The 27,997-nt window shown below is 38.1% G+C and overlaps 1 protein-coding gene across 1 annotated transcript; it reads left to right on the top strand.

The window, feature by feature from the left end:
* The first annotated feature begins 78 nt into the window (after positions 1-78).
* MCEE (methylmalonyl-CoA epimerase) lies at positions 79-27,947 on the top strand. The gene is made up of 3 exons (XM_028122845.2): positions 79-182; positions 10,096-10,433; positions 27,282-27,947. The coding sequence occupies exons 1-3, from the start codon at positions 116-118 to the stop codon at positions 27,432-27,434; spliced, it is 558 nt and encodes a 185-aa protein (XP_027978646.1). The 5' UTR covers positions 79-115; the 3' UTR covers positions 27,435-27,947.
* The last annotated feature ends 50 nt before the right edge of the window (positions 27,948-27,997 follow it).

Below are 27,997 nucleotides of genomic sequence, written 5' to 3'. Positions count from 1 at the left end.
CTCGCCACGCCCTCGAGCCCCGTAGGCCCCGCCCCCGGCCGGGTTGACCTGCCCCCCGACTGAGCTCCTTTCCCCGGGTGAAGCACCTCGGGGTTCACTGGGTCACTTCCCAAAGATGGCGTACATGTTGAAGGTGGCGGCTGCGGCGGCGGCGGCGGCGGTGGCGGCCGAGAGCGCAGTAGGTGAATACCCCTAGCGGTCGGGGCTCTTCGGGGGGCGGGGCGCGCGGGACGCGAGGCCTGGAGCTGGGGGAGGCGGCGGGTGGCCAGAGCACCTAACGTCCACTGCGCTCTGTCCCCCGATCAGCACCTTAGGCAGAAGGTATCTCCGAGGAACGCCTCAGGTTAGCGTGAGGGTTCTAGTATTCGATTCTCACAGCCACCTTAGGAGGTGTGTGCAGTTGACCTTGCCCCTCTTTGTAGGTGGCCCCGGAGAGGCGAGGGACTTGCCCAAGGGGACAGACAGCAAGCCTGGGACAGAAGTAGATGAAGTAAGTGGCAGAGAGACATTGAGTGTTAATTTCCAGTACACCATAGGAGACGCGAGAAACCAGAAAGAAGGGCAAGTCCTTTAAAAAAACGTAAGCTGAACTCCCAAGTACTTCCAGTATCCCTCTGGAAACACTTGGAGGTCAGTTGTGTGAAGAATACGAAGGGAGTGTTTTTTCCCTCCTGCCCTAATATGTTTATTATTCCGTATATAAACAGGAAAGACAAAGGCAGACGGATTTGGAAGGTTCCTTGAGTCCTCTACACCTCCATTTTTAAAAAAAAAAAAAAAAAGCTGGACAGACTCAGTAATGACAGAAACTCAAGTTTTCTGACTCTCAAGCCACCCACTTTCTCCTCTTTCTTTTTCCTCTTCTTCATCAGAGGGCCACTATTTCAATTAATTTGAAATTCCCTGTTAGGAAGAGTCCCAAGTGGTAATGTCTCAAGAGTTACTCCTGAACATTTGCCATAAAGCCTTCAGCTTAGAACCTTCAGAAAGTGTTCAGGGATGAACCTTTAATAATGTTAGATCGGTTTGCTAGATAGTGCTCTCTCTATTCCACCTATTCAAATTCACAGCTCTAGCCATCCGTTGAAGTCCCATCTCCAACTAACCAGTTCTTTATTGATCACTATAGTCTTCCTTACCGGTCACAACATTTCTTATACATTTATCATTGCAAGTCACCAGGGCTAAGCGATGAGCCACATAACAAAGAAGTGCACCATAGTAGTTTTAGCTGTCTCCACACTTTATCAGTTTGAAGGGGTGATATGTTACATGAAAAAATATTATAATAGGCTGAGTACAGCTTGTTGAAATGAATCTAATAGGTGATTCTCGAGTTTCCTCCTGGTCCCTCCTTCCTCTCCCCAGTAAGATATAAGCAGCATCTTAGCTCACACACAATTGCAAGTAACCCTTTGCAAAAAAACAAAGATAAGAAAAATAAGACAAAGAGTCATCTCTTATTATCTCTTAGAAAGCCATCTGTTAGAATGTGGATATTGTTCATAAAACATACACTGGAGATATTAAAAGTTGAAAATCAAAATAATGGTAAAAATTTCAGAGGAAAGAGAAGATTCAACATCATGGTTTAATAACATCAACTTTGATGTCAGACAGACCTGGGCTTGAGGCCCAGCTTAGTGTGACCTTGAGGAAATTACTTAATCAGGCCATTTTCCTTGCCTGCAAATGGGAAAAATAATATTGTCTGATGCACAGAGTTATGGTGAAGATTGAAGTGCTCACTGAACTATTACTGTTATGTCCATTTTATGGCCCTGAGAACTAATAAGCAGAGCTAGGCTGGCACATGATGTACTCCCACTTCAGAATTCATGATTTCACAGTTTGCTTAGGCAAGATTACAGACTTAGGCAAGCTTACAGGGCAGTATTGTTGCATAACTCTAACAATGAAATAAAGCCATGGGTCTCTACTGGTAATGAGGTCAAATCAACAAGATGGTCCATCATGGTATGCCATAGGATTCAATTCTCTACTATTGGTAAATCCCAGCAGTATGGAGAATGCCTAGAGACTAGGGAGTATCTGCATTGGGGATAATAACTAGCTTATACAGTTCTTGAAAGGCAGAATTGTTACATAGTTTCCACTTATATATGATATTAAAAGGAGTTCTCAAAGCAATAGTCATGAGCAGTGTGGGTGAGTAAGAGGGTTACTATAAACAACTAATTTTAACTTGAAAAAATTGTAAATCACTATTCTTGTATCAAAAAGCAAAAGGAGAACTGTGCCTATAATACCTTCCAGCATTATTATTCCACCAGGGTGTTAGTAGTCACTAAATACTGAAATACTACCAAAGATCTTCTAAAATCACAGCGCACACCATAAGTTTTCCAGAGTAAAAGGAGACTAGTCTCCTTGTCATAAAAAGTAGTTAAGTTGTGGATTGATGAAATGATTCAGGGAATACAGAAATACCATGTATGTCAAAACATTAATACAAGTAATACAAGTAATCTTTAGTGTTTGAGAAAGATTTTTAATATAAGTCTACTATCATATATAGGGTAGGTGCACGGTCAGTTTTTTCCTTTAAAAGCGTAAAATATGTTAGAAATCAGAGATGCTTACATTTATAAGCAAGTTATTGATGTAACCTTTCTGTAAGTGCTAATAATGATTGTTCTTGGAATTTGTTATGTACTTTGTGCCAGGTACTTTCCTAAACCCTTTATATGTATTATTCATTTTAGTCTCATGAAAATTCTATGAGGTAGGTATTATCTTCCTATATGAGAAAAGAAGGACACAGGGAGGGTACGTAACTAGCCCAAGTTACAGAACTCATGGTAGGGTCAAGATTTGAACCAGGGCAGCTTAACACTGGAGCCCACATTCTTAACCATAAGGCATGCTGCTTATATGACATTTAGACACAAAACCTGAAAGTGAACATATAAATAATAATTTGAATATTAGAGGAGATACATTTTTATATGTGTATTTTTAGAAATACTTTTATTCAGTAGTTGATGGGGGGAAACCAAGAGGAAGGGAATGTAACTTCCAAAAAGTCATACATTTATTGCAAGAATTGAATGCTAATAAAGATACATTTTTTTTTTTTTGGTAAATTATATAGACATCTTGTCATAAGGGAAAAGTAAAATGAAAAAAGTGTATTCTAAAGGCCAGCTCTGATTTATCCTCCTGTTTTAGATGCTTGAAGCTTAAATAACCCCACTTTTTCTTTTATTGTGGTTAAATATACATAACAAAATTTCCCATTTTAACCATATATAGTTGTACAGTTCAGTGGCATTAAATACAGTTGACCCTTGAACAACACAGGTTTGAACTGCATGGATCCAATTATACTCACAATTTTGCAGTAAAGTACTGTAGATATATTTTCTCTTATGATTTTCTTAACATTTTCTTTTCTCTAGCTTTATTGTAAGAATATAGCATATATATTACATATAACATGCAAAATATGTGTTAATCGACTGTATGTTATCAGTAAGACTTCTGGTCAACAGTTAAGATTTTAAGTAGTTATATGTGGATTTTTGACTCTGTTGGGGGATGGCACTCTTAACCCCCCATTTTGTTCAAGAGTCGACTGTATATTCATATTGCGCAGCCATCACCATCATCCATCTCCAGAACTTTTTCATCATCCCAACCTGAACCTCTATACTTATTCAACAATAGCCCCCGTTATCTTCTACCCCCAACCATGGTAACCATTATTCTACTTTCTATGAATTTGACTACTCCAGGTGCTGTACATATGTGGAATTATACAATATTTGTCCTTTTGTGAGTGGCTGTTTCTCTTAGCATGTTTTTAAAGTTCATCCATGTTGTACCATGTGTCAGAATTTCATTCCTTTTTAAGGTTGAATAATAGTCCATTGTATGTGTCCACGACATTTTATCTTTTCATCTGTCAATGGACACTTAAGTTATTTCCAGATTTTGGCTATTGTGAACAATACATCTATGAGCATGGATAAATAAATATCTCCTTGAAGCCCTATTTTCAGTTCTTTTGGATATATACCCAGAAGTGGGATCGCTGGATAATGTGGTAATCTTATGTTATGACCCCACCTTTAAGGAACATAATACTTTACAGAAAAACAGGAGAAGCTCAGAAAAATGAATTCTATTAAGCACACACAATAAATTCCATTTTGGCTTGCAAAGGATTACCTTCATGAAAAAAGGTAGTTTTGAAAATAGAAGATGATCCTAATAGGAGACAACAGTGGTCAAGTTATACAACTGTGAGGAGAGATTTACTTCTATAATGAAGTCATATGTAAATGGGGTAAAAAAAACCATGGTCTATTTGCTGACTGTGCTGAGTAAAAAGTTATTCCTACCAGAGTTTTAAACAGGTTGAAAATATGTATATGGTGCTGTGAATCCACTGGTTAAATGCTGAAAATATATGGGCTTCTTACCAAACAACTTGAAGGCACTTCTGATGAATGGCTTTCTAAGTATGTTATGTCTCCTCAAGTAAGATATACAAAAGTTCAGACTTGAAAACTTATTACATGCTCTAAAATTAGATTATGTAAAATTTGCACAACTTTGCAAATATATAAGAAAACATTGAATTGTGCACTTCAAATGAGGGAACCTTATAGTGTGTAAATTATAGGAAGACCTTATTAAAGGTGACTATTAGACCTGTTAGGAAGACCTTATTACAAGTGACTATTCACAGTTTTGTGGCACCTTATGTACAAATTTAACATAATTTCTTTTAAACAGTAAGTACCCTTAATGCATTTGAGTATAGACCCTTGCAGCTAAGCCTTTAGTTGTTTGGAGCCAGTGTTTGGAAAGACTGGTCTGAGATAAATGCAATCTAGATGGAAGGAAATGCAATGTTATTTTTAAGTCAAGGCACTGAAAGTATTTAGTAAGAGCCAATATTGAGGGAAAGATAGGAATCAGAGTTCAGACACACCAGATTTGGTAACATATCTCTTTCTTATATATCAGATTCCTGATTTGTGGAAGTCATTTGTTTCTTAAATCTGTAGACACTCATCTTTGCAATCCTGTTGTGTTTTACACTGCTGTTTGGTTGTTGTTGTTGTTTTTTTTAAGATGTATTTATTTATTTGAGAGAGAGAGAGCAGCACGTGTAAGCAGAGAGGAGGGGCAGAGGGAGAGGGAGGGAGAATAGCCCATGCCAAGTGCAGAGCCCAACATGGGGCTTGATCTCACCACCCTGAGATCTTGACCTGAGCCAAAATCGAGTCAGCCACTTAACTGACTGAGCCACCCAGGCGCCCCAACACTCCTGTTTTTAAATATCTGATACATTTATTCACATATTTATACATTGTAGTTTATTGTGAAGCTATGTGGAATAGTCACAAATTACACATTATGGAGTTCAAAGTAATGTAGTTGTACCTTTCTGAGATGGGAGGCAGAGAAACCTAAAACTAGAATTGTGAATTCCTGCCAATCAGAGGGCAACCTAATTAAAAATATCTTTTAAAAGTTGCCAAAGGCAAAGGAGAAAGTATAATTTTTTAAATGTTCACAGCAGACTTTTCAGAAATCTTTTTTATTAAGTAACGATAAGGATCTATATCACAGTACCCCTTTATTCCATGTTTCATGTTCCAGTTTGCTTGGTCTACAGGATTTCACTTTAGACTTTTTTAAAAAATATTTTATTTATTTATTTGACACAGAGAGAGCGAGCGAGAGCAGGAACACAAGCAGGGGGAGTGGGAGAGGGAGAAGCAGGCTTCCAGCGGAGCAGGGAGCCAGATGTGGGGCTCGATCCCAGGACCCTGGGATCATGACCTGAGCTGAAGGCAGACACTCAATGACTGAGCCACCCAGGTGCCCCCACTTTAGACTTTTAGCTAAAGTCATCCCATTATTGTTGTCCTTGTTGTTTTAAGGTAATTCACATAACGTACCATTTTAAAATGTACAATTTAGCAGCATTTGTTACATTCACCATGTTGTGCAAACATAATCTTTATTTAATTCCAAGACTTTTTTTTTTTAAGATTTTATTTATTTGACAGAGACACAGCGAGAGAGGGAACACAAGCAGGGGGAGTGCGAGAGGGAGAAGCAGGCCTCCTGCAGAGCAGGGAGCCTGATGCGGGGCTCAATCCCACGACCCTGAGATCATGACCTGAGCCGAAGGCAGACTCTTAACGACTGAACCACCCAGGTGCCCCTAATTCCAAGACATTTTCATCACCCCAAAGGGAAATCTCATGCCAGTTAAGCAGTCAATCCCCATTCCCACCTCCATCCAGCCCTTGGCAACCACTGTCCTGCTTCTTGTCTGTGGACTTACCCATTCTGGATATTTCCTATAAATGGAGTCATATAACATACGACCTTTTTTGTCTGGCTGCTGTCATTTAGCATAATGTTGTCACTTGGTATAGTGTTTTCAGGGTTCATCCATGTTGTATCATTGCTTCAAATCCACTGTATGGACTGTACGAATATGAATCATTTTCCATGGGTATTGGGAATAGTGCTGTCATGAAAATTTGTGTACAAGTTTTTGTTTAAGTACATGTTTTCAATTATTTTAGGTACCTAGGAGTGGAATTTCTGAGTCACATGCTAATTGTATGTTTAACTTTCTGAGTTTTCCAAACTCTTTCATGGCAGCTCTATCATTTTACATTCTTGCCAGCAATGTACAAGGATTCCAGTTTTTCCACATCCTCATCAAAGCTTTTAGTTGTGGGTGTGAAGTGGTATCCTGTTGTGTTTTTGATTTGCCTTTCCCTAATGGCTAATGATATTGAGTATCTTACATGCTTTTTGGCTAGTTTTATCCTCTTAACCCTTTATTTTTTAAGTTTATTTATTCAGGTAATCTCTACACCCAATGGGGACCTCATGACCCCAAGATCAAGAGCCTCATGCTCTACCAGCTGAGCCAGCCAGGTGCCCCTCTTAACCCTTCATTTTAAAGAATTATTGAATTCTCACCAGTATCACTGGGTTTATTTTTGTTCTATTCCTAGAGACCAAATAAGACCAATAAAGTGATATTTTTTTCTCAAGCTAGTTTACATTTCTAGAGGTAAGATAAACCTGTAACCACAAAGTCTTGACTTTTACATTATATAAAGATGTTAGGGGCGCCTGGGTGGCTCAGTCGTTAAGCGTCTGCCTTCGGCTCAGGTCATGATCCCAGAGTCCTGGGATTGAGCCCCACATTGGGCTCCCTGCTCAGCGGGGAGTCTTCTCCCTCTCCCACTCCACCTGCTTGTGTTCCCTCTCTTGCTGTGTCTCCCTCTGTTAAATAAATAAATAAAATCTTTTAAAAAAAAGATGTTATCTTTCTATTTTCCTAACATATAATGAAGATTTTGTGTTCCATTAAAAAGAAAAAGAACCAGTCATTCTAATAACTATTTCCTCATGATAAAATGGTTATGGAGAAAGGTAGACCACAGGGAGACTTCCGATAGCATGAGTTGCTTGGGCTTCCTTTTCAGTGTCAGAGGTTTTGGAATGTCCCCCAACAAACCGGAACAGTATATAAAACTTCACCTTCACTTGGACATCTTGTAATTTGTTCCTTTGATATTTCCATGTGTTCCATTGCTGATAATAGGATGCCTGCCAAAGAACCACCAGCTAGCTGCCCCAATTCTTATAGAGATAACACTGATAAGGATGGGGCGCCTGGGTGGCTCAGTCGTTAAGCGTTTGCCTTCGGCTCAGGTCATGATCTCAGGGTTCTGGGATCAAGCCCCTCATCAGGCTCCCTGCTCGGCAGGAGGCCTGCTTCTCCCTCTCCCACTCCCCCTGCTTGTGTTCTCTCTCTCGCTGTGTCTCTCTCTCTCTCAAATAAATAAATAAAATCTAAAAAAAAAAACACTGATAAAGAGAATTCAGAAATACCTAGACTCAATATTTGATACCCTTAAGATTTCACAGAGCAAACGACTTCTTTTGATGTGCATTTTACTCTAAAGATCATTGCCCTTACCTAGAATGTTTTTTTTTAATACAAATACGTTCTGTATTGAACTTTCATTGCAGATGCACAGATAGTAGAGATGCAAGGGAAGAGCAGTTTGACCAATGATTTTGTTGGTTAGCATTTTTAAAATTCACTGTTACCATGCTCTTGAGATAGTTTCTTGGTCTCCACAGATTACCCTGCGTACCACTCAGTTAGCAAATGATCATCATGAGAGTGGCTGAATTTATTGTGAACCTATTATGTATGTCTGGCACCGTATTATATTTTTACACCAAATATCTAATCTTTACAGCAAACTTAGCAACATAGATATTTAGTAGGTAGTACCAGAATTTTTTTAAAAACTGAAATAAAATACAACAGAGTAGAAAATATCAGAGCACATCATATCTATTGAGGATTAGGTATGCTTTTCATGAAACTTACTTTCAATTGTACATTTATGTATGTACGTACTAGTTTGGAATACACTTGAATTTCAAAATACAGTGAGTCCATAGAACTGAGCTGTGTCAACCTATTGATAATGACAACCTTTGGGTATTTCCATAATCAGTAATACAGGCTCGAGCATAGCAGAAGACTATCTTAGGCTGAATTTTGCCTTCTACTGACCTATAATGCATCACGTTTGTCAAGCAGTACCATACACTGGTTAACAATCCCACGGGAGGACTCTAAACACTTCTCCCCATTGCATCCTGGTGCCAGAGTCTTCAAAGAAAACACAAGCAGTAGATGGAACAGTGCTTTACTTACATAGAAAGGAAACAGAGCAAGATTACCTTTAATAGTGGGTGTTGGTCCACCATTGCCAGTGAGTTTCTCCCAGTGGCCATGCAGGACAGTTTACCTATGCACACTCCTCTTGTGCTGTCCCCTCTCCACAGAGGACTGATATAACAGTGAGGACTCATGTAACACATGACGCACACACTTTAAGCTGAGACCAAAAAGCATTCATTGAGCCTGAAAGAGGGAAAGATACTCCCAGGGCAAGATGATAAGCCCTGCACAGGCCGTATGGGCTCTTTATCTCTTGGTAAGGAAGTTTTCATCCTTATGCAGTTGAGTGGGGGTTGAAAGACTATACACATGAGACTGCCTTTCCCCACAAGGTTTGTGGTCTTAAATAGTGTCACTTTAATCTCATTATCAATAATTTCAGTAAATGAATTAATTATTTGTTAGCTGGAGCTCTCTGATACTAAGTACTGTTTAATGTATTTTCCATTAAGAGCTAAATCTAATTGTTTAGAATATGTGTTCTTCAATTTGCTATTTTGTACCTTTTTTATTAAGTGATGTAGTTTTACAAGATTATTTTTAGACCTCGTATATGTATATAGTTTTAGTTCTGGGGAGAATCTAGCTCTTAAAATCCAGTGCGTTGGGGACTGGGGAAACAGTAATCCACAGGGAGAACACATTACAAGTCTCTTCTGTTTCTAAATGAAAACAATTTCTTCACATTCAGAAGCAGTTCTGCTTCTAATTCTTCAAAATTACAAAAAGAAACAGTTTTTAAAAATCTGGTTTCAGGGGGAATTCTCACAAGTTTAAGGACAATCTTAATCTTTGCTTGTTTTTCTCCCAACGATATATTTTCCTTAGTAATCATTAAAAAAAAACACATTGAAAAGCACTGTAACAGTCACGACTTTAATACATATTACTATAAGACAAAAAAATTCGTTATAGGTAGGGAAGAAAATTACTTGTTCTCATCATTAAATGTGTGTTGTTTCACTGTCACATTCAAACTTAACCTCTTGTGAAATGCAGAGAATAGCAAGTAATTCTTAATGCTGTGCAGTTATCCTTTAAGTGTTATCAGTAAATAGAAATTATCATGAAAAATGCCATCTTTGTTTTAAATCTAAAAAGCTCAGAATTAATTTTTTGATTCCAGACAGTTGTTTCAGAGCAGAGTAATATTGACATAGTTTTTCCATTTATCTCTCTGATTTAATTTCAGTAATTAAAACCACAATATGTATATAAATGATTTTTAAATGTATTATGCATTTAGTTTTTTAAAAAATTAATTTTATAAATCCATTAATTCTCAAAAGAAGGATGTCAATGGCTGTCCCATTTTTCAGGGCTTTTTTCCAGACTTCAGACTCCAGTTCCGAAAGTAAGAACTTTTTCCACATCACTGTCCTCGCTTCAAGTGGCAGGTCCTGTGTGGAACCTGGGTCGACTCAATCATGTAGCAATTGCAGTGCCAGACTTGGAAAAAGCCAAGGCATTTTATATGGATATTCTGGGGGCCCACGTAAGTGAGACGGTCCCTATTCCTGAGCACGGAGTATCTGTTGTTTTTGTCAACCTGGGAAACACCAAGATGGAGCTGCTTCATCCGTTGGGAAATGACAGTCCAATTGCAGCTTTCCTGCAGAAAAACAAGGCTGGAGGAATGCATCATATCTGCATTGAGGTATTTTATTTCAATGTTTGGTGTTTCAAATTTCTCTTTTACAAAGTGTCTTTTTTTTGCACTTTTTTAAAGTTTATTATGTTATGTTAATCACCATACATTACATCATTAGTTTTTGATGTAGTGTTCCATGATTCATTGTTTGTGCATAACACCCAGTGCTCCACGCAGAATGTGCCCTCTTTAATACCCATCACCAGGCTAACCCATCCCCCCACCCCCCTCCCCTCTAGAACCCTCAGTTTGTTTCTCAGAGTCCATCGTCTCTCATGGTTCATCTCCCCCTCCAATTTCCCCCCTTCATTCTTCGCCTCCTGCTATCTTCTTCTTTTTTTTTTAACATATAATGTATTATTTGTTTCAGAGGTACAGGTCTGTGATTCAACAGTCTTACACAATTCACAGTGCTCACCATAGCACATACCCTCCCCAATGTCTATCACCCAGCCACCCCATGCCTCCCACCCCCCACCAAAGTGTCTTTTACTCTTTAAGACTAGATATTGTCACTGTCATCAGAAACTGGTATTAAGTTCTATAAAGGGAATGGTAATATTGGTCTTATTCAAAGATGGATCCATGGATATATTCTCTTTTCCTCTAGAAAACTAAATAATAATAATAATAAATTTTACTGAAGTCTGGATTTAACAGCCACAACAAAGGCTACCAAAGCTGGCCAAAATAGATTTGCATCTTTGCTATAGTATTTATTGATTATACATAACCTCCCATGTAAAAGGAATACAGCTGCTTTCACTACCACAAGGCAATTAGAAGAAGAAGGTGAAAACACTTTATAGAGTAAGAATTTCTATATACATGCTAAATTCTTATGATTATTTTCTATCCTTTAAATTCTAATAACTTGTTCCTTATTACAATAGCAATATATTTTCAATTACTGACCGTGATTTTAAGACCTTTCAATTGCATCTGCTTACAATTCCCGAGAAAAACTTGAAATGTTAGACAAGAACATTCTCATTAGAGAGCCCGTATCTGTAGATATTCATGTTCAGATAACTGCCTTTTGTAATATCAGCAATACTAATTATGCTTCACTTTAAATTATTTTGATAGGACAATTCTTTTGATAGAAAGAATGGCATAATTAATTGGTAGGCCTCATTCCTAATCTAGAAGAGAAGGGGGTTGATTCTAGAGTGAATTCAAGGATTTATTCAGTTCATTTTGCAAACATATTTGAGAACCTACAATATATACTCCACTGAGTAGAGGGATTCAGCAATGAAGAAGAAATGGACCATGCACACAGTGAGGAGGGGGCAGCTATTTAAACAGGCAAGTACACTATCCTCTGATAAAACAGAATTAATACACACGTCTTCTCAGTAACATCAATAAGGGAAAGGTTGCTCCCGGCCAGCAGAGGAGGTGAGAAGGTATCACAGGGCATGAGTTGTAATGAATGTGAAGGAATTCCCCAGATCAAGGAGGAGAAAGGTATTCCAGGCAGAGGAAATAGCATATGCGAAGGAACAGTTATACTAACAGCTCACATTGAATCCTCGGGCAGTATACCAAGTACTCAGTGTGTACTATTTTCTTTAATTTTTACAGCTACTCTATGAGCTATTCTACTCCCCTTTGACAGTTAACTTGCCTGTAGTCAAATTAGTAGTAAGTGGGAAGGCTGAGAGTCAAACCAGATTTGTTCTGATTCCAGGATCTGCACTATTAGCCATGGTACCACATTGCCTCCATTATATTGGCTAAGTTTAAAATTTGAGGTGAGGAAGCCATAACATGTTAGTAGATAAACAAGCCCAATATTTAACCTTTACACCTTTTTTAGGAGGTTAATTTTGGCTGCAAGTCTTTATTTCAGTGGACTTGTCTAAGGGTTTGTCTAAGACACCCCCCCAAGATGAGAAGCAGGATCATCAACCTTTGAATTGACTCTTCCCTTTCCCACACTAGTGTCTGTGTTCCACATCAGAGAGTCCAGGCCTTCAAAGGAAGCTGCCATGTGAGTTAGAGTTCAGTTAAGTAAAGAACAGTGGAAGTTCAGTACTGCAACAGCGAATTCAAAAGTACAGATTAAAAGGGGGAAATGAAAATGTATGTCAGTATAAAATGAAGCTGTGCAATAGGAAAAGGTGTGAAAAGTTAGTTGCTAAGTTAGTATGACACTCCCTGCCATTGTTCTCTACTCTCTGTAAAAAATAAAGTGGCTTAACTAGGTAGATGGATAGATGGATTTTATTTTTCTCTTCTCAGTCTAAAAGTGAGGTGTCCCAGAGGGGAGGGGAGGCAGAGAGAGCATACAAGGCAAAAGAGAGGATCTAGAAATTAGACATATCACTCCTGTTCGTGTCCCATTGGCCCGAGCTTCATCACCTGGTACTCTTGGCTGCAAGTGCGGTCTGTAGTCAGGCGGTTAGGTACCCTGCTAAAACTTGTGCTATTGCTATAATTAAAAGGAAAAGGGGAGGGCGTATTGGAGACCACCCATCTATGCTGCACTTGGTAATTTTGAAAAAATGATATTGCCAGAATAGCATGACACTTTTTCTGAATGAAGGTATGCTGTAGGATGGAAACATAGGAGAGTTAGGGTCGCCTGCTGCCGCAGTCTATGAAATGAAGTCGTCATCACATGCAGGGGTTTGATTCCCTGACTCACCAGATAGAGCAGAATTCCTCACCTATCCTTGAACAGGACACATTTCTGTTGAACGAAGCCAGTGAGATTTCAGGGTAAATTTTCTTTTTTAATGTAAAGACATATTTAATGATTCTTAATAATCACAGATACAGGATTAGGGAAACAGCAAGAAATGCATGGCATATTAAACTGGGTGATTCTAGGAGAGTTTAGTAAGGGAATTCCTTATAAGACATGGGCAAAGTTTAGGTAGTCAACAGTACATGGCGCAGTATCCTTAAGGCTAGCTCTGGGATGGGATGGGGACTGTTAGAACCTCTTAAGTCTGAAGGGACAAGTGAAGGACCATTACCAGGACCTACCGAGGGAAGTGTACTGAGCAGGTCTCTAAACAAGAGTGGTGGCCTTCGTTAGAGGGAGCAAGCCAGGGAAACTGGGCAGGGTGGGGGCAAGGGACTAAATATCCCCACTTCACCTGTTCCCCACCCTCCTATCTTCATGTTAGTGGACCCAGAGAAAAGCAAGTTTTTGAATGCAAATAAACTTCCTGACACACAGAGCGTGATGAAGCAGAGTGGAACACAGCGAAGAAGGAAACCAAAGGGGCGAGTGGAAGATATCTGGCATACCTTCCATCCCATTGACTCTTCAGGGTAAATTATTTGAGCACAGTATAACCTAGTCTGTTCAGTAAAAGGCAATTTCAGACCCAAGTGCACTGAAAGTGCAAAAAGTAATAGAATTGGTCAGAAAAATACTTTCTTGGTCATTACAGTTACTGTTGCCATTGATACACATTATCCTACAACTTTGGGGTGGCAAACAACAACTATTTGATTTTGTTTAGGATTTTGTGGGCTGGGAGTTTGGGGGAGGGCTCTGCCAGGCAGTTCTAACTTGGGATCTTTCATGTGCTTACAGTCAAATGCTGACTGGAGGTACAGTTGTGTGAAGGCTCGCCTCATTTGAGGTGGCTGTTGATTCCAGCCAGCAGCTGGGTGCTTGGCCAGGCCTTCCAGTAGGAGCACCTGCATGTAACCTGTTCAGCTTCAACTGCTGAGGGTAGTTTTAAGGATAGCTGGACTTCTTACTGGGCAGCTGGCTTCCCCCAGAGTGAGTGTCCCAAGAGAGCCAGGCGGAACCACATGGCCATTTCTGTCCCAGCCTCTGAAGTCCCACACCAGTCTCTTGGTCATACACAAGCTTTTCAGGCAGACCAACTGCAAGAGAAGAGGACATAGACCCTGCCTCTTGATGGGAGGAGCAGCAAAGAATCCATGGACAAGTGTATAGCCGTCAATATACTAATGTGTTCTAAGCAAAAGGAAAATGTGGGAAACTTTTAAATGGTATAGAATGATTTTATTTTCAAAGATCCAGAAGTGGGAACCAGCAGCATTCTCATATGCATGAGGAAGTAACCTATCTGGCCTTTGTAAATATAAGGAGATTCAAGATAGGTGCTTGATAAGGTAGAAAATGATAAATATCATCTACATAGTGATATTTAAAAACCAGTGACTTTGGCTTTTCCTGTTTGGGGGATAGGCAACATTCAGAATGTGTCTTCTGAAAATGCTCACAATCTTCTATAGCTTTATGGCTCCTAGCCACTTATTTCTTAATGCCCTTCCTTCTTTTGAAATGTTAAATACACCCCATCAGAGAAGTGAATTTCTTCTCTGTAATTATCACCAGGATACTTTATATTCTTTCCCACTTGGACTTCATATAAAACCCCTGGTTTAGCAGTGTGTCTGCTGTGGGCAGACATCATAGCTTTTTGTTGACTTGACAGATTTTAAACAAAAGGTACTTTTTTCTCGTACATGAATTAGTTTCTCACCAACTTATCAACAGCTTTCTGTCAAAGTTGGCTTTTGGTTTCATTTTCATGTACACGTGCACAACACACAATTCATTAACACTTTCAGCAGGGGTCTTCCAGAACTGATCCCCAACAAGTTCCCCTCTATTCTATTTGGTTCATGTCTTTGTCTACATTATATTGCTGATTGTCGAGTATTTTCAGTTTCACTCTGATCCTTGCTGCCTTAGGTGCTGGAGATATGTAGCTGAACAAAACACAGAGTCCCTTTCTTCCTGGAGTTGTGCGTGCCTCATTTATTCACACAAGCCCTGCGTTTTCCACAGAGGATTGGTGGGTGACTGACCAAAATATAGTTTATAAGATATAAAATAATGAACATAAGTAATAGTGCAAATTAGAACAAAAAAGAAATATAAGGCAAAATAAAACTAAAGGTAAGATTAGTATGTCTATTTGTTTTACCCAATATCACTTTGTAGTTTCCAAAACAAGAGGGAAAATAAAGAATATTCAGAATAATTATGGCTCTTTCCTCCTTCCTTCCTTTCTCTTCTTGAACAATTCGGTATTGAAGACTTTAGGTAGGACACAGCAAAATAGTTGTCCGTGTTTGTGGGGAGAGCTGGAGTAGCCCAGAGCAGGGTGTTGGGGCCAGAGTTGGATAAGAAGAGCATCTGCAAGTGGGAGCTGCCTGCCATGGGAAAGCCAGGGACTGAGTAAAATGCCCATGCATGAGGAGGTCCAGCTCAGGGTGTCAGTATCTGAACAGGATGGGGTTGGGGTGTACCTTTAGGGAGACAGCTCAGCTTCAGATATCAGCGTGAGAAGGGCATCAGCATGGAAGGCTAGCCCAGTGCAGGCCTGTTGAGGGTGGCATCCATGTGGGTGGGAGCAGGCAGCATGGAGTGTAAGAGCCTAAATAGTGTGAGGGAGGTATTAACACTGTGTGTGGGAGGGTGGTGGGGGAGGGTAGAGTCAGGACCTGAGTCCTGTGAGGAGTGTATCAGTGCAGGGGGAGATGGTGACTCGGAGTGGGGAATTGAAGCCAAGTGGGATGGTATGATAAATGTTCTCGCATGAGGTGGCCTGATATGGGGAGCCAGGGCCTGAGCAGGGTGAGGCAGATATCCACATGGAGTGGAAGCAGGTATAGGGAATCAGAGCCCAAACAGAGTGAGAAGCATGTGTACACCTTGGGACAATTCTGTGCACAAGGTTGGGGCCCAAGCAAGGTGAGGAGGACTATTACACAGGGAGTGCCTGAACCCAAGTGGGTTAGGAGGCCTCCACACAGGGGGCCTGGTGATGTGGGGTAGTGATTGGGAGCTCCGATGGAGGGGGAGGGGCAGCCAGGGGAGTGGGGAGGGGACACACGTGGTGAAGAGTACATTGCTGAGGGAAGGGCAGCAGCGGGGGTAAGGGCTAATTTCTTAGAGGGTTTAATCAAATAAGTATAGTGAGGATCATGGGAGTCAGGCTTGCCAGTCTGAGAAATGGCATTACAAGTACAGAAAGGATATTAGATTTCATCTAGAGGTAATCCTGCACCAGGCTGATGGGGAAACATGAATGATAAAAATGTTATGTAAAAAATAGGATTGGGGTGCCTGGGTGGCTCAGTGGGTTAAGTGTCTGCCTTTGGCTCGGGTCATGATCCCAGGGTCCTGGGATCGAGCTCCGCGTCCAGCTCCCTGCTCAGTGGGGAGTCTGCTTGTCCCTCTCCCTCAACCCCACCCCTGTTTGTGCTCTCTCTCAAATAAATAAAATCTTAAAAAAGATAAAATAAAAATAAAAAATAAGATTAAAAAAAGTGTAAAGAAATGCAGCAGTTTTATTTTCTGAGTAGTCCCATAGTAGAGGACCAATTTTTTTCTTTATGGTTTTGTATGTTTTATAGATCTGTTTCCATTGAGCATATATTCCTTATGAAAGAAAAATTGTAAGGCTAGTAAGACAACTTATTTTTTGCATACTGGGGAATGTCTATTCTTCAACCAAAAAGGCAGAAAATTCTGCTTTTTAAAAAGTTCCATTCTCTTTTTGGCTTTATGATAAACCCTAGGGGATAGCTAAGCTCCATGAGTGATCTGTATGTCACCAGTTCCCAGATGTGAGGGTTTCATAGAAAGATAACATTTCCAGAAAAAAGAACAAAACAAAAAAGTAGACAGTTTAATGAGGTTTTAAACTTTGTGTTAAGGAAAAAAAATCTAAACTTCCAACTACTGCTAACATCATTTTGTAAAAGAAAATGCAAATTTATTACCAAGAAAAAATAAGAAGGAAAAGGAGAGATCCTCTTAGAATAAAAGAATCCTGTCAATTAAACAAATGTGGAAGTTGAGGTGATCTATGCCCTTCTGTCATAATTCCGAAGAATACATAAGAACCCTCTGAACCCCATGCAAAATAACATTGTTAGGTTTGCATAATTTACTTAGTTTTTAGTTTGGAAGGCGGGGAAGACAGTTGAAACAAATATTTTATCCAGACTTTTCATTTTAACTTTAATGGGTTGATGTCAATTTGAGGATTAAATTTCATTCATTGTTGATATCATTTAGGATCATTCTAATATTAAATAAAAAGCCTATATTTTTGGAAGTAGTCAAAATATGCACCATTGAAAGCACATTATTCTGTACATTACTCAGTGTAGAATTATTGAATCCATATAATTGTATACCTGAAATTAATATGTTGTATGTTAATTATACCTCAATAAAAAAAGTTTTTTAAGTAGCACACTATTGTTCATAAAATTTGGTTACAGAGAATTATATACCTTAAGATTTTTAAAAAGATGTTACTTAGTCCAACTCCTTATCGTCTAACAAGTAAGACTGCATTGACATTTTTTAGATGAAGCAGTTCAGGATCAAAGAGAGCATAAGATTTACCTGAGGATTCTGAATTCCGACTGTGACAGTCCAAACATCTTTTATTTGGAGTATTGGCGCTCTTAATTTACAAATGACAGGAGAAAATCAAAATAAATTTCCTCAGACACAAGGTACAACCCACACAACCACTACCACCAAAAAAAAAAAAAAAAAAAAGCTGATAGGAAGATGAGATAAATAGCGCAGATTTTCACTTAATGGCATTCAAGGTCATACAGAGCTATAAGATGCATAACTGTAATTGTACAAAGGACTATAAAATAAAAAATTTGTAGATGGGTTATTATTGACTGTGTTATTTTTATTCCTTAAGGGGAAAGACTTAACTTCCCAAATCAAATTGCTTTGCATTTCTTATAAACTTAAAGTACATAATGCATCCACTTTCAATTCAGAAAATTAAGACAGTTTTATTTCATTGTTTTTATTACTGCCAAGCAAAATATTAGGAATACTTCCGAAGAATTGTAAATTTTATAGCAACACTCTAACAAAAGGATGAATATGGTACAAGATCTTTAAAATCAAAATCAGTAATATAGAAATAGTAACAGAAATAGAAATAGATGCTAGTGCAGTGTTAATGTAGGCATCAGAGACACAGGGGTCAACTCAAAGTGCCCTGTTAAGTGTCTGTGTTAGTGTAGGCATTTTTTCAAAATATAAATCTAATTTATTAAGTCTTAGAAGTATTTCTTGAATTAAAGGATATTGAAGAGGCAGTATACTAAAAATGGAGATGCAACATCAGAATTGTAGATGTTTGTACTTGGGTAGAATGTTCTATAATGAGAATATCCATGATTATATTTAGAGAGTAGAAGTTACCAAAAGGGCACTTGGAAAAAAGTCATGATTCTGTTACGAATTTTTTCAAACATATAAGACGTAGAAAAAAATAATGTAATGAACTCCCATCACACAGATTCAGCAATTTTCAAGATCTTGGCACATTTGCTTTATTTTTTTTTCTTAAACTATTTAAGAATCATTCACAACATGTCATTTCATCTTTATGTAGTTTTTGTCTCTAAAAAATTAACCATGATGTTATCATATTGATCAAAATTAAAAATAAATCTTTTGGCACCATCTTATACACAGTCCATGAAGCAAATTTATTAGATTGATTCACAAATGTCTCTAGATTGACTTATTCTAATCAGGACTCAAACAAGGTCCACTTATTACAAATGCTTGTTAATCTCTTTAGGTCCTTTTTAAAAAAAAAATTATTAACCTCTTGCTAGTATAGTACATTTGTCACGATTAATGAACCAGATTGATAAACATTATTATTACCTAAAATCTGTATTTAGATTTTCTTAGTTTTTACCCAGTGTCCTTTTTCTGTTCTAGGATCCCATCTAGGATACCACATTACATTTAGTTATCATGTCTCCTTAAGCTCCTCTTGCCTGTGACACTTTTTCAGAGTTTCCTTGTTTTTGATGACCTTGATATTTTTGAGGATTACCAGTTAGTTATTTTGTAGAAAGTCCCTCAATTGAAATTTTTCTCATGATTTAGACTAGGGTTATTTATTTTGGGGAGGAAGACCACAGAGGTAAATTGTCATTCTCATCATATCACATCAAGGATACATATTATCAACATGACATTACTGTTAATATTGACTTTTATCCCCTACCTGAGGAAATGTCATCATGTCTTTCCACTGTAAAGTTACACTTTTTTCCCCCTTCTCCATAATATAAACTTTGGGAAGGAAGTCACTGTATGAGGCCAACACTGAAGGGATGGAGAGTTAGGCTCCATCTCTTTGATAATTCCATAAATTATTTGGAATTTTCCTGAATGGAAGATTCATCTGTTCTTCCCTGTTTATTTATTTAATTATTTGTTATTCAATAAGTTACTTATCCATTAAGACATTTATATCAGTGAAGATTTATAGTTATTTATACTTTGGGCTATAACACAATACCACTTTATTTTGTTGCTCAAATTGTTCCAGCTTTGTCAAAAGGGCACTTTGGGTTGACTCCTGTGGCTCTGATGTACCCCATCTTTTTGTTTGTTTGTTTTCCTCCCACACATCCTTATTTTCTGGCACTGCAAGATGCTCCAGACTTATCATCTATATTCCCTGCCCTAGCCTAAAACCAGATATTTCTCCAAGGAGCCCTGGTGCATTTTATTGGAGAATGGTATTAGAAACCAAGATCTGGGCTCTGGTATGCTTGTTGCTACTGGGGTGTCTGTCACTGTTAATTGGCCTTTTGAGCTAACAGAGCAAGGGCATATATGTGTATATACTAGATAGATAGATAGATAGATAGATAGATAGATAGATAGATGATAGATATTTACATAACCAGACAGAAATTTTATGATGAACTCATGAGTTCATACTGGTGTCTCTAGCTATAACCCATTACCATGTGAACCACTGGGAGCCTTTTTTGCTATTCATAACTGCCCGTTCCAACAGTGAGAAACTCGACTCCCACCATCTGCATTTATTTAATTGTTCAATTTCAGTATGGATATATAGTGGTTGTATTTGTTTTCTAGGGATACCGTAATAAATTACCACAAACTTGGTGGCTTAAAAGAGCAGAAATTTATCTTCTTAAGTTCTAGAGCCTAGAGTCCAAAATCAAGAGGAAGAAATATGGAGGGGGGAAAAAAACCAGAATAGATCATAAGAGAGATGTAGAACATGGTCAAAGGTTTTATAGTTGTATAGTTGGAATCCCAGAAAAAGAGAAGAGAGAAAATAGAACAGAAACAATAATTGAAGAAAGAGTCTACAAGTACATTACCAACCTGAGGTAAGACATCAACCCACAGATTCAAGAAGCTCAGCAATCCCAAGTAGGGCAAATTCAAACAAAACCATACCTAAGCATACCATGGTCAAGCTGAAAGCCAAAGATGAAGAGAAAATCTTAAAAGCAATCAGAAAAAAAAAAAGACAACAGAAATTATGAAATAACATAATATGTAATGACTTTTTTTAGATACTGACAAAAAACCCTGCCAATGTGGAATTTAGCTGAGATAATATAACAGAGGCCAGATTTATCCATTTGCCTCAAACAAACAAGCAAAAAAATCTAAACAAAATATATGAAATGATTTTTGGCATTGGACATCAGACGGCACAACACATTCCTGAAAGAAGGGAAACAAGATGAGCCCTTCTATTTCTCAGCTTACTGGCTGGGGAGAGTTTCGAGACTGCAGTGCAGGAAGAGGAATCCAAGTGAGAGTTAGCAGTCTCCCTGAGTTGAGGAAATAGAAGTTGGGAGTCCGGGGAAGCCAGGGTGATTGAGTTTGCAGTATAAAGTATGGGAAAGAGATCTGCATAGAGAGTGTTTTCTAGAGATCTGCAGTACCTCCCAGGTCTTCATCTGAATATTGAGCAATGCATGCATATGAGGAAGCTACCTGAGGTTGGGAATAGAACACTTTGAAAGTATTAGAGGGGACAATCCTTACACCAGTTGGAGTAGTTTGTGTTCTTACCCACCATAGTGGAAGTCCTTGTGATTTATGGGACATGGAGTAGAGTATTCAGGACTGACTTATCAATGAGGAGAATCAGTTGTAGATTAAAGGCTGCTCTGATCCTTCAGTAAGTGAATGGGTAAATAAACTAGTACATCGAAACAGTGGATTATTTTCAACACTGAAAAGAAATAAGCTATCAAGCCGTGAAAAGACATGGATGAATCTTAAATATATATTACTAGTGAAAGAAGCCAATCTGAAAAGGCTATCTAATATGTGATTTAACTATATGACATTCTGGGGCGCCTGGGTGGCTCAGATGGTTAAGCATCTGCCTTCGCTTCAGGTCATGATCCCAGGGTCCTGGGATCAAGCCCTGCAGCGGGCTCTCTGCTCTGCAGGGGGCCTACTTCTCCCTCTCCCTCTGCTTCTCCCCCTGCTCATGTTCTCTCTCTCTGTATCTCTGTGTCTTAAATGAATAAATAAATCTTTAAAAAAAAAACTATATGACATTCTGGAAAAGGCAAAACTATGGAGACGGTAAAAAGATAAATGGTTACCAGGGGTTGGGGATGGGGGAAAGGATGAATAGGCAGAGCACAGAGGATTTTTAGGGTAGTGAAAACACCTTGTATGATACCATAATGATAAATACATTTGTCCAAACCCATAGAATGTACAACACCAAAATGACCCTAAGGTGAACTGCACTTTGGGTGATAATGCTGTCAGTATAGGTTCATCAGTTGTAACAAATAGCACACTTTGATGGGATGTGTTGATAATGACAGAAGCTATGCATTTGTGGGGGCAGGGGTTATATGTATGAAATCTTTGTACCTTTGGTCAATTTTGCTGTGAACTCAAAACTACTCTTACAGAAAGTTTAAAACAAAACAACCCGTCATCCTAGAATTTTGCAATTGGTGAAAATATCCTTCAAAAATGAAAGTGAAATGGAAACATCTTACATTGAACAAAAATGAGAGGATTCCTGTCCAGTAGACCTGCACTACAAGAAAAAACAAAGAAATATTCAGGATATCTTTCAGTATTCATCCTTTTAGGATAAAGGGAAATAATACCAAATGAAAATTCAGATCTGTACAAGGAATGAAGAGCACCAGAAATGGTAAATTTGTAGGTTAAAATAACTTTCTTCTTACCTTAAATTATGTGAGAGACAATTGACTTGAAATTTTTAAAATGTAGGGTTTATAACAGAAGAAAAACTTATGATAATAGTATAAAGGAGGGGAATTGGGCAAAGGGAAGTATACTGTTATAAGTTTCTTATATATGAAGTGGTAGACTAATAAGATTGAAATGTACATTGTAAGCTCTAGAACAATCAAGAAAATTAAGCAAGGGATAACTAAATATAATTAAGATAAAATTGAATAGTACAGAAATACATGTTTTTTCCCCCAAGTTTTTATTTAAATTCCAGTTAGTTAACACACAATGTAATATTAGTTTCAGGTGTAGAATTTAGTGATTCAACACTTCCATACAATACCCGCTGCTCATCCCAACAAGTTGCACTCCTCAGTCCACATCACCTATTCCACCCTTCCTCCCACCCACCTCCCCTCTGGTAACCATCAATTCTCTGTAGTTAAGAATCTGTTTCTTGGTTTTACTCACTCTCTTTTTTTTCCTCAAAAATACGTGTTTAACCAACAGAAGTCAAGAAAGGAAGAATGAAGTATTAATAAGACAAAAAAATAAAATGATTGACAAATTCAACTATATGAATGTTAATTAAATGTAAATGGATTAAACAATTAAAATGCAAAGATTATGTATCTGGATTTTTTTTTAAAAAAACCCACACATCTGAAAATTTAATTAAGAAAGCAATTCCATTTATAATAGCATCAAAAATGGTGAAATACTTAGGAATAAATTGAACAAGAGAACTGCAAAAATTGTACTACAAATCATTGTTGAAAGATTAAAAAGGCCTCAATAAATGGAAAGATATTCTATGTCATGCATCATATGACTGACTATTATTAAAAATGGCAATATTCCCTAAATTGATCTATGGAAAGAATGCAATCCCCATCAGATTCTAGCTGGCATCTTTGCAGAAATGGACAAATTAATCCTAAAATTCATATGGAAATGCAAGGGATCCCCAATAGCCAAAGCAATCTTGAAAGAGAATAGTAAAGTTGGAGGATTTACACTTCCTGATTTCAAAACTTTATACAATGCTACAGTAATCAAAATGGCATGGTACTAGCATAAGGATAGATATAGAAATCAGTAGAACAGAGCTAAGAGTCAGACATAAATCCTCATATTTACAGTAAGTTTTCAACAGACATACCAAGACCATCCAATGGGGAAAGACTAGTCTTTTCAACAGATGGCATTGGGACAGCTAGATAGCCACATGCAAAAGAATGTATTGGGACACTTGCCTTACACCTTATGTTTTATAAGATTTAAAGATTCTTTTGATGGTGGGACACAATACAGTGACACTTGGATAGATGAAAAGCAAAACTCTTTGTTCCTTAGAACTCCAGATGAGAGAAAGCTGCCCTGTAGGCCACATGGGATTGCACCTGGGGACAAAGTAACAGCAAACTGGAGCTGTAGGGGCAGCTTAGTGGGGCAAGTGGGGTGGGGTTAGGTTTCATAGGCTCCCTTTAGATTGGCTAATTTGAATAATTCTGTGGGTTCTGGGGCATAGGGATTGTACCTGGTTGTCTGGTATCTATCTCTGGGTCAATTAGAGTGGGCACATAATGGCTAGAGAGTGTAAGGCTGACAAGGGAAATGGTTGGGATGTGGACTTTATCAGTTGCTCAAGAAGAACTAACCAGCCTCTAGCCCAGGGCCTCAGAACTGGGTCAAGATGGCATTTTACTACAAAGCTGTAGTACACCATATATAAAAATTAACTCAGAATGGGTCAAAGACCTAAATGTAAGAGCTAAAGCTATAAAACTCTTGGAAAAAACAGGCACAAGTTTTCATGACCTTGAATCGAGCAATGATTTCTTAGATATAACACCAAAAGCACAAGTAATAACACTGGGCTTCATCAGAATTAAAAAGTTTTGCGTAAAGACAACTCACAGAATGGAAGAGAATATTTGCAAATCAAATATCTGATAAGGCACATATAACCAGAGTAGTCAAAGAACTACTACAGCGTGTCTTTATCCTTAATCTTTTGTCTGCTTGATGTATGAGAGACTGAGAACTATGCATGTTCGGTTTGCTTTCTATTTTTCAAGGTGGTACTATTAGGTACATGCAGAGTCAAGATTGTTTTGACATCTTGGTGGATTGTTCATTTTATTTTTGGATATATCTATTTTTATTTATTTAGCGTATTTCGCCTTAAATTTTGAACACATGGTTGAACTGTCTCCAGATCTACTGATATCATGTGACCCACAGCTCCTACCTTAAATCGCATGGTTTCTGGCATGGCCAGCCCCCACACTAAGACTTGGGTATGGCCAGCTCTACTTTAAGAATCAATCTGGTCAGTCTCTACCCTAAACAAAGACACTCCTCTCAGGTTACATAGATTATCTCCCAGACATTGAAGCAAGACCTCTCTTCAGACAAAGCCAATTCTTTACTAATACACATATATTTAAATTTATAAGTTTATTTCAGGATTTGGAGGAACATGTGCTGAACTGAGGATAATAGTTCCCTCTGGAGAGAAAAGTGATAGTGGTGGTAGTAAATGGGTACTTAACTTTATCTGGATGATTAAATTTTCATGTACTGCATAATTTTTTAATTATTTTAAAATGAAAAGACTAAGACTAACTTTGGGAAAATGGAAAGAGAAGTTAACATTCAATAGAATGAAATTCATTAATTATATACAGATATGGAAAGATAAGCCATCAGGAGGAATTCTATTGTTATGAGAGTAGACCAATTATTTCAAGATACATGAAGTAACCATGATCATAGTCTGGGCATGACTTTGATATAGCTATCAAGTTTAAAATGAAACATTGTCAGGAATGTACAAATAGGATGTATACTATTTGAAGAAATCATCATTTATATATAGTAACATCTAGTATCCTTATCAGTTGTTTGTCAAGTTTTAGAATTTAGTTTATAATCCTTGGCTCATTAAAAATCAGATTGTATAAATATGAACATTTGTTTTTGTTTTTTTCAAAGATTTTATTCATTTATTTGACAGAGACACAGTGAGAGAGGGAACACAAGCAGGGGGAGTGGGAGAGGGAGAAGCAGCTTCCCACTGAGCAGGGAGCCCAATGCAGGGCTCGATCCCAGGACCCTGGGATCACGACCCGAGTTGAAGGCAGACACTTAATGATTGAGCCACCCAGGTGCCCCAATATGAACAATTGTAAATCTATATGTTGGGTACATGGGTATTATATTCTCTGTGCTTTTTTTATGTTTAGAATGCCATTAGATTATTAAACTCCAGGGTGATTTATGACTGCCTAGGAATAGGGGATCTCATATAGCTTTCCATCCATTTACTGGGTTCTCAGTCTAAGAAGGATGACTTTTCAAGATAGAGGAGCATCATTCTTTCATCAAGTGTATAGATACAGCCACTCTGGAAAACAGTGTGGAGGTTCCTCAAAAAGTTAAAAATAGAGCTACCCTATGACCCAGCAATTGTGCTACTGGACATTTACCCCAAAGATACAGATGTAGCAAAAAGAAGGGCCATATGCACCCCAATGTTCATAGCAGCAATGTCCACAATAGCCAAACTATGGAAAGAGCTGAGATGCCCTTCAACAGACGAATGGATAAAGAAGATGTGGTCCATATATACAATGGAATATTACTCAGCCATCAGAAAGGATGAATACCCAACTTTTGCATTAACATGGATGAGACTAGAGGAGATTATGCTAAGTGAAATAAGTCAAGCAGAGAAAGTCAATTATCATATGGTTTCACTTATTTGTGGAAAATAAGGAATAGCATTAGGAGAAGGAAGAGAAAAATGAAGGGGGGGATTCAGAGGGGGAGACGAGCCATGAGAGACTGTGGACTCTGGGAAACAAACTGAGGGTTTTAGAGGGGAGGGGGGTGGGGGGATGGGTTACCCTGGTGATGGGTATTAAGGAGGGAACATATTGCTTGGAGCACTGGGTGTTATACACAATGAATCCTGTAACACTACATCAAAAACTAATGATGTAATGTATGGTGACTAACATAACCAAAAAAAATAGATACATATTACAAATACCCATCACCTTTTCACTCTTTTGGGGGGGAGTCTCTGAGGAACAGAAGTTATTAATTTTAATTAAATCAAATTTATCTATCTTTAAACAAAAGTATATAGAAACACATTTGCTCCTTTCCCAGACTGCCAATAAATATGAAGAAAATAGAAATGATTTAGAAGAGAATTATAAAATTATAAATGTTTGGATTTTTTAGAATGGGGAAAAACATTAGGTGGCAATTTCATAGTAATTTATATGAAAATATGAAGTTTTAATCTCAAAAGTAATAACTAGGTGGTTTGGCAGGTGGGAGGTTTGGGGATCCAGAGAAGCACTCCTATCTTTTGAATACATACTATTACCGTGTCATATACTGCAAAGAGCTTCTGTTGTCTCATTTTTATCTCTTGCCCATTTATATAGGCCTCATCTCTCTATTATAAATTAGGAACTCAGAGCTTTTAAGAAAAAACAATATATGTAGTATTGCCAATAGTACTGCTAAAAGAAAATATTATAAAGTGTAACAAATTTTTTAGGTTGTAAGGAGAAATGTTTACTAATGGTGAAAACTCTAAGCATTGTGGTTGCTCACCTATGAAAATTTACCAACTTCTTTTCCTTCTCTGGAAGCATTAAGCTTATTTTTGTGATGGTTTAAGAATGATTCTACCCAAAGGTGGAGGAGAAGGACCTCATGAGCTTGCAAAGTTTCTTCTAAGATCCTATACTTTGGTATGTTTGTGATCTCAAAAGTGTCCTTATTTATTTCCTTTTCTCAAGGTGGACGATATAAATGCAGCTGTGATGGATTTGAAAGAGAAGAAGATTCGTAGTCTAAGTGAAGAGGCCAAAATAGGAGCACATGGAAAGCCAGTGATTTTTCTGCATCCTAAAGACTGTGGTGGTGTTCTTGTGGAATTGGAGCAAGCTTGATTTATATTTGCAAGAAACTTTAAAAATCCCCACCAAAATATCTAAAAATCCCCATTGAATTATAGTCCAGCATTGAATCCTGCACTCCTTCCATCACTTAAGAGTTCACAATTAAAGGGGCACCTGACTGGCTCAGTCAGTGACTCTTTATCCCAGGGTTGTGAGTTCAAGCCTCACGTTGGGTGTGGAGATTACTTAAAAATAAAATCTTTTAAAAGAAATTCATAATTAAAAGCTAAATTACAGGGGTGCCTGGGTGGCTCTGTCGATTAAGTGTCTGCCTTCGGCTCAGGTCATGATCCCAGGGTCCTGGGATCAGGCCCCACGTCAGCCTCCCTGCTCAGCGGGGAGTCTGTTTCTCTCCCTCTGCCCCTCCACCCGCTTGTGCTCTCTCTCTTTCTCTCTCTCTCTCTCAAATAAATGGATAAAATCTTTTTTTAAAAAAAGCTAAATTACAGAAAGAGATTTTAAATTGTATATATGTATAATAAATATCAATATATATAATTGACATATTTGGTAATTACTTTGGGTTTTTTCTGATTTGGAGGAATCCTTGATTA

The sequence above is a fragment of the Eumetopias jubatus genome, unplaced genomic scaffold (genome assembly GCF_037043125.1).
Source record: "Eumetopias jubatus isolate StellerSeaLion01/CBP00866 unplaced genomic scaffold, mEumJub1_p1.0 scaffold_7, whole genome shotgun sequence".
NCBI lineage: Eukaryota > Metazoa > Chordata > Mammalia > Carnivora > Otariidae > Eumetopias > Eumetopias jubatus.
This window is presented reverse-complemented; position numbering and strand designations above follow the sequence as displayed.

What these genes read in the sequence shown, in the direction of transcription:
- MCEE (XM_028122845.2), top strand. Translation starts at nt 116, where the DNA reads ATGGCGTACATGTTGAAGGTGGCGGCTGCGGCGGCGGCGGCGGCGGTG. An exon ending in GGCGGCCGAGAGCGCAGTAG is followed by an intron (nt 183 to 10,095) that starts GTGAATACCCCT and finishes CCCATTTTTCAG; the next exon opens with GGCTTTTTTCCAGACTTCAG. An exon ending in TGCATCATATCTGCATTGAG is followed by an intron (nt 10,434 to 27,281) that starts GTATTTTATTTC and finishes CCTTTTCTCAAG; the next exon opens with GTGGACGATATAAATGCAGC.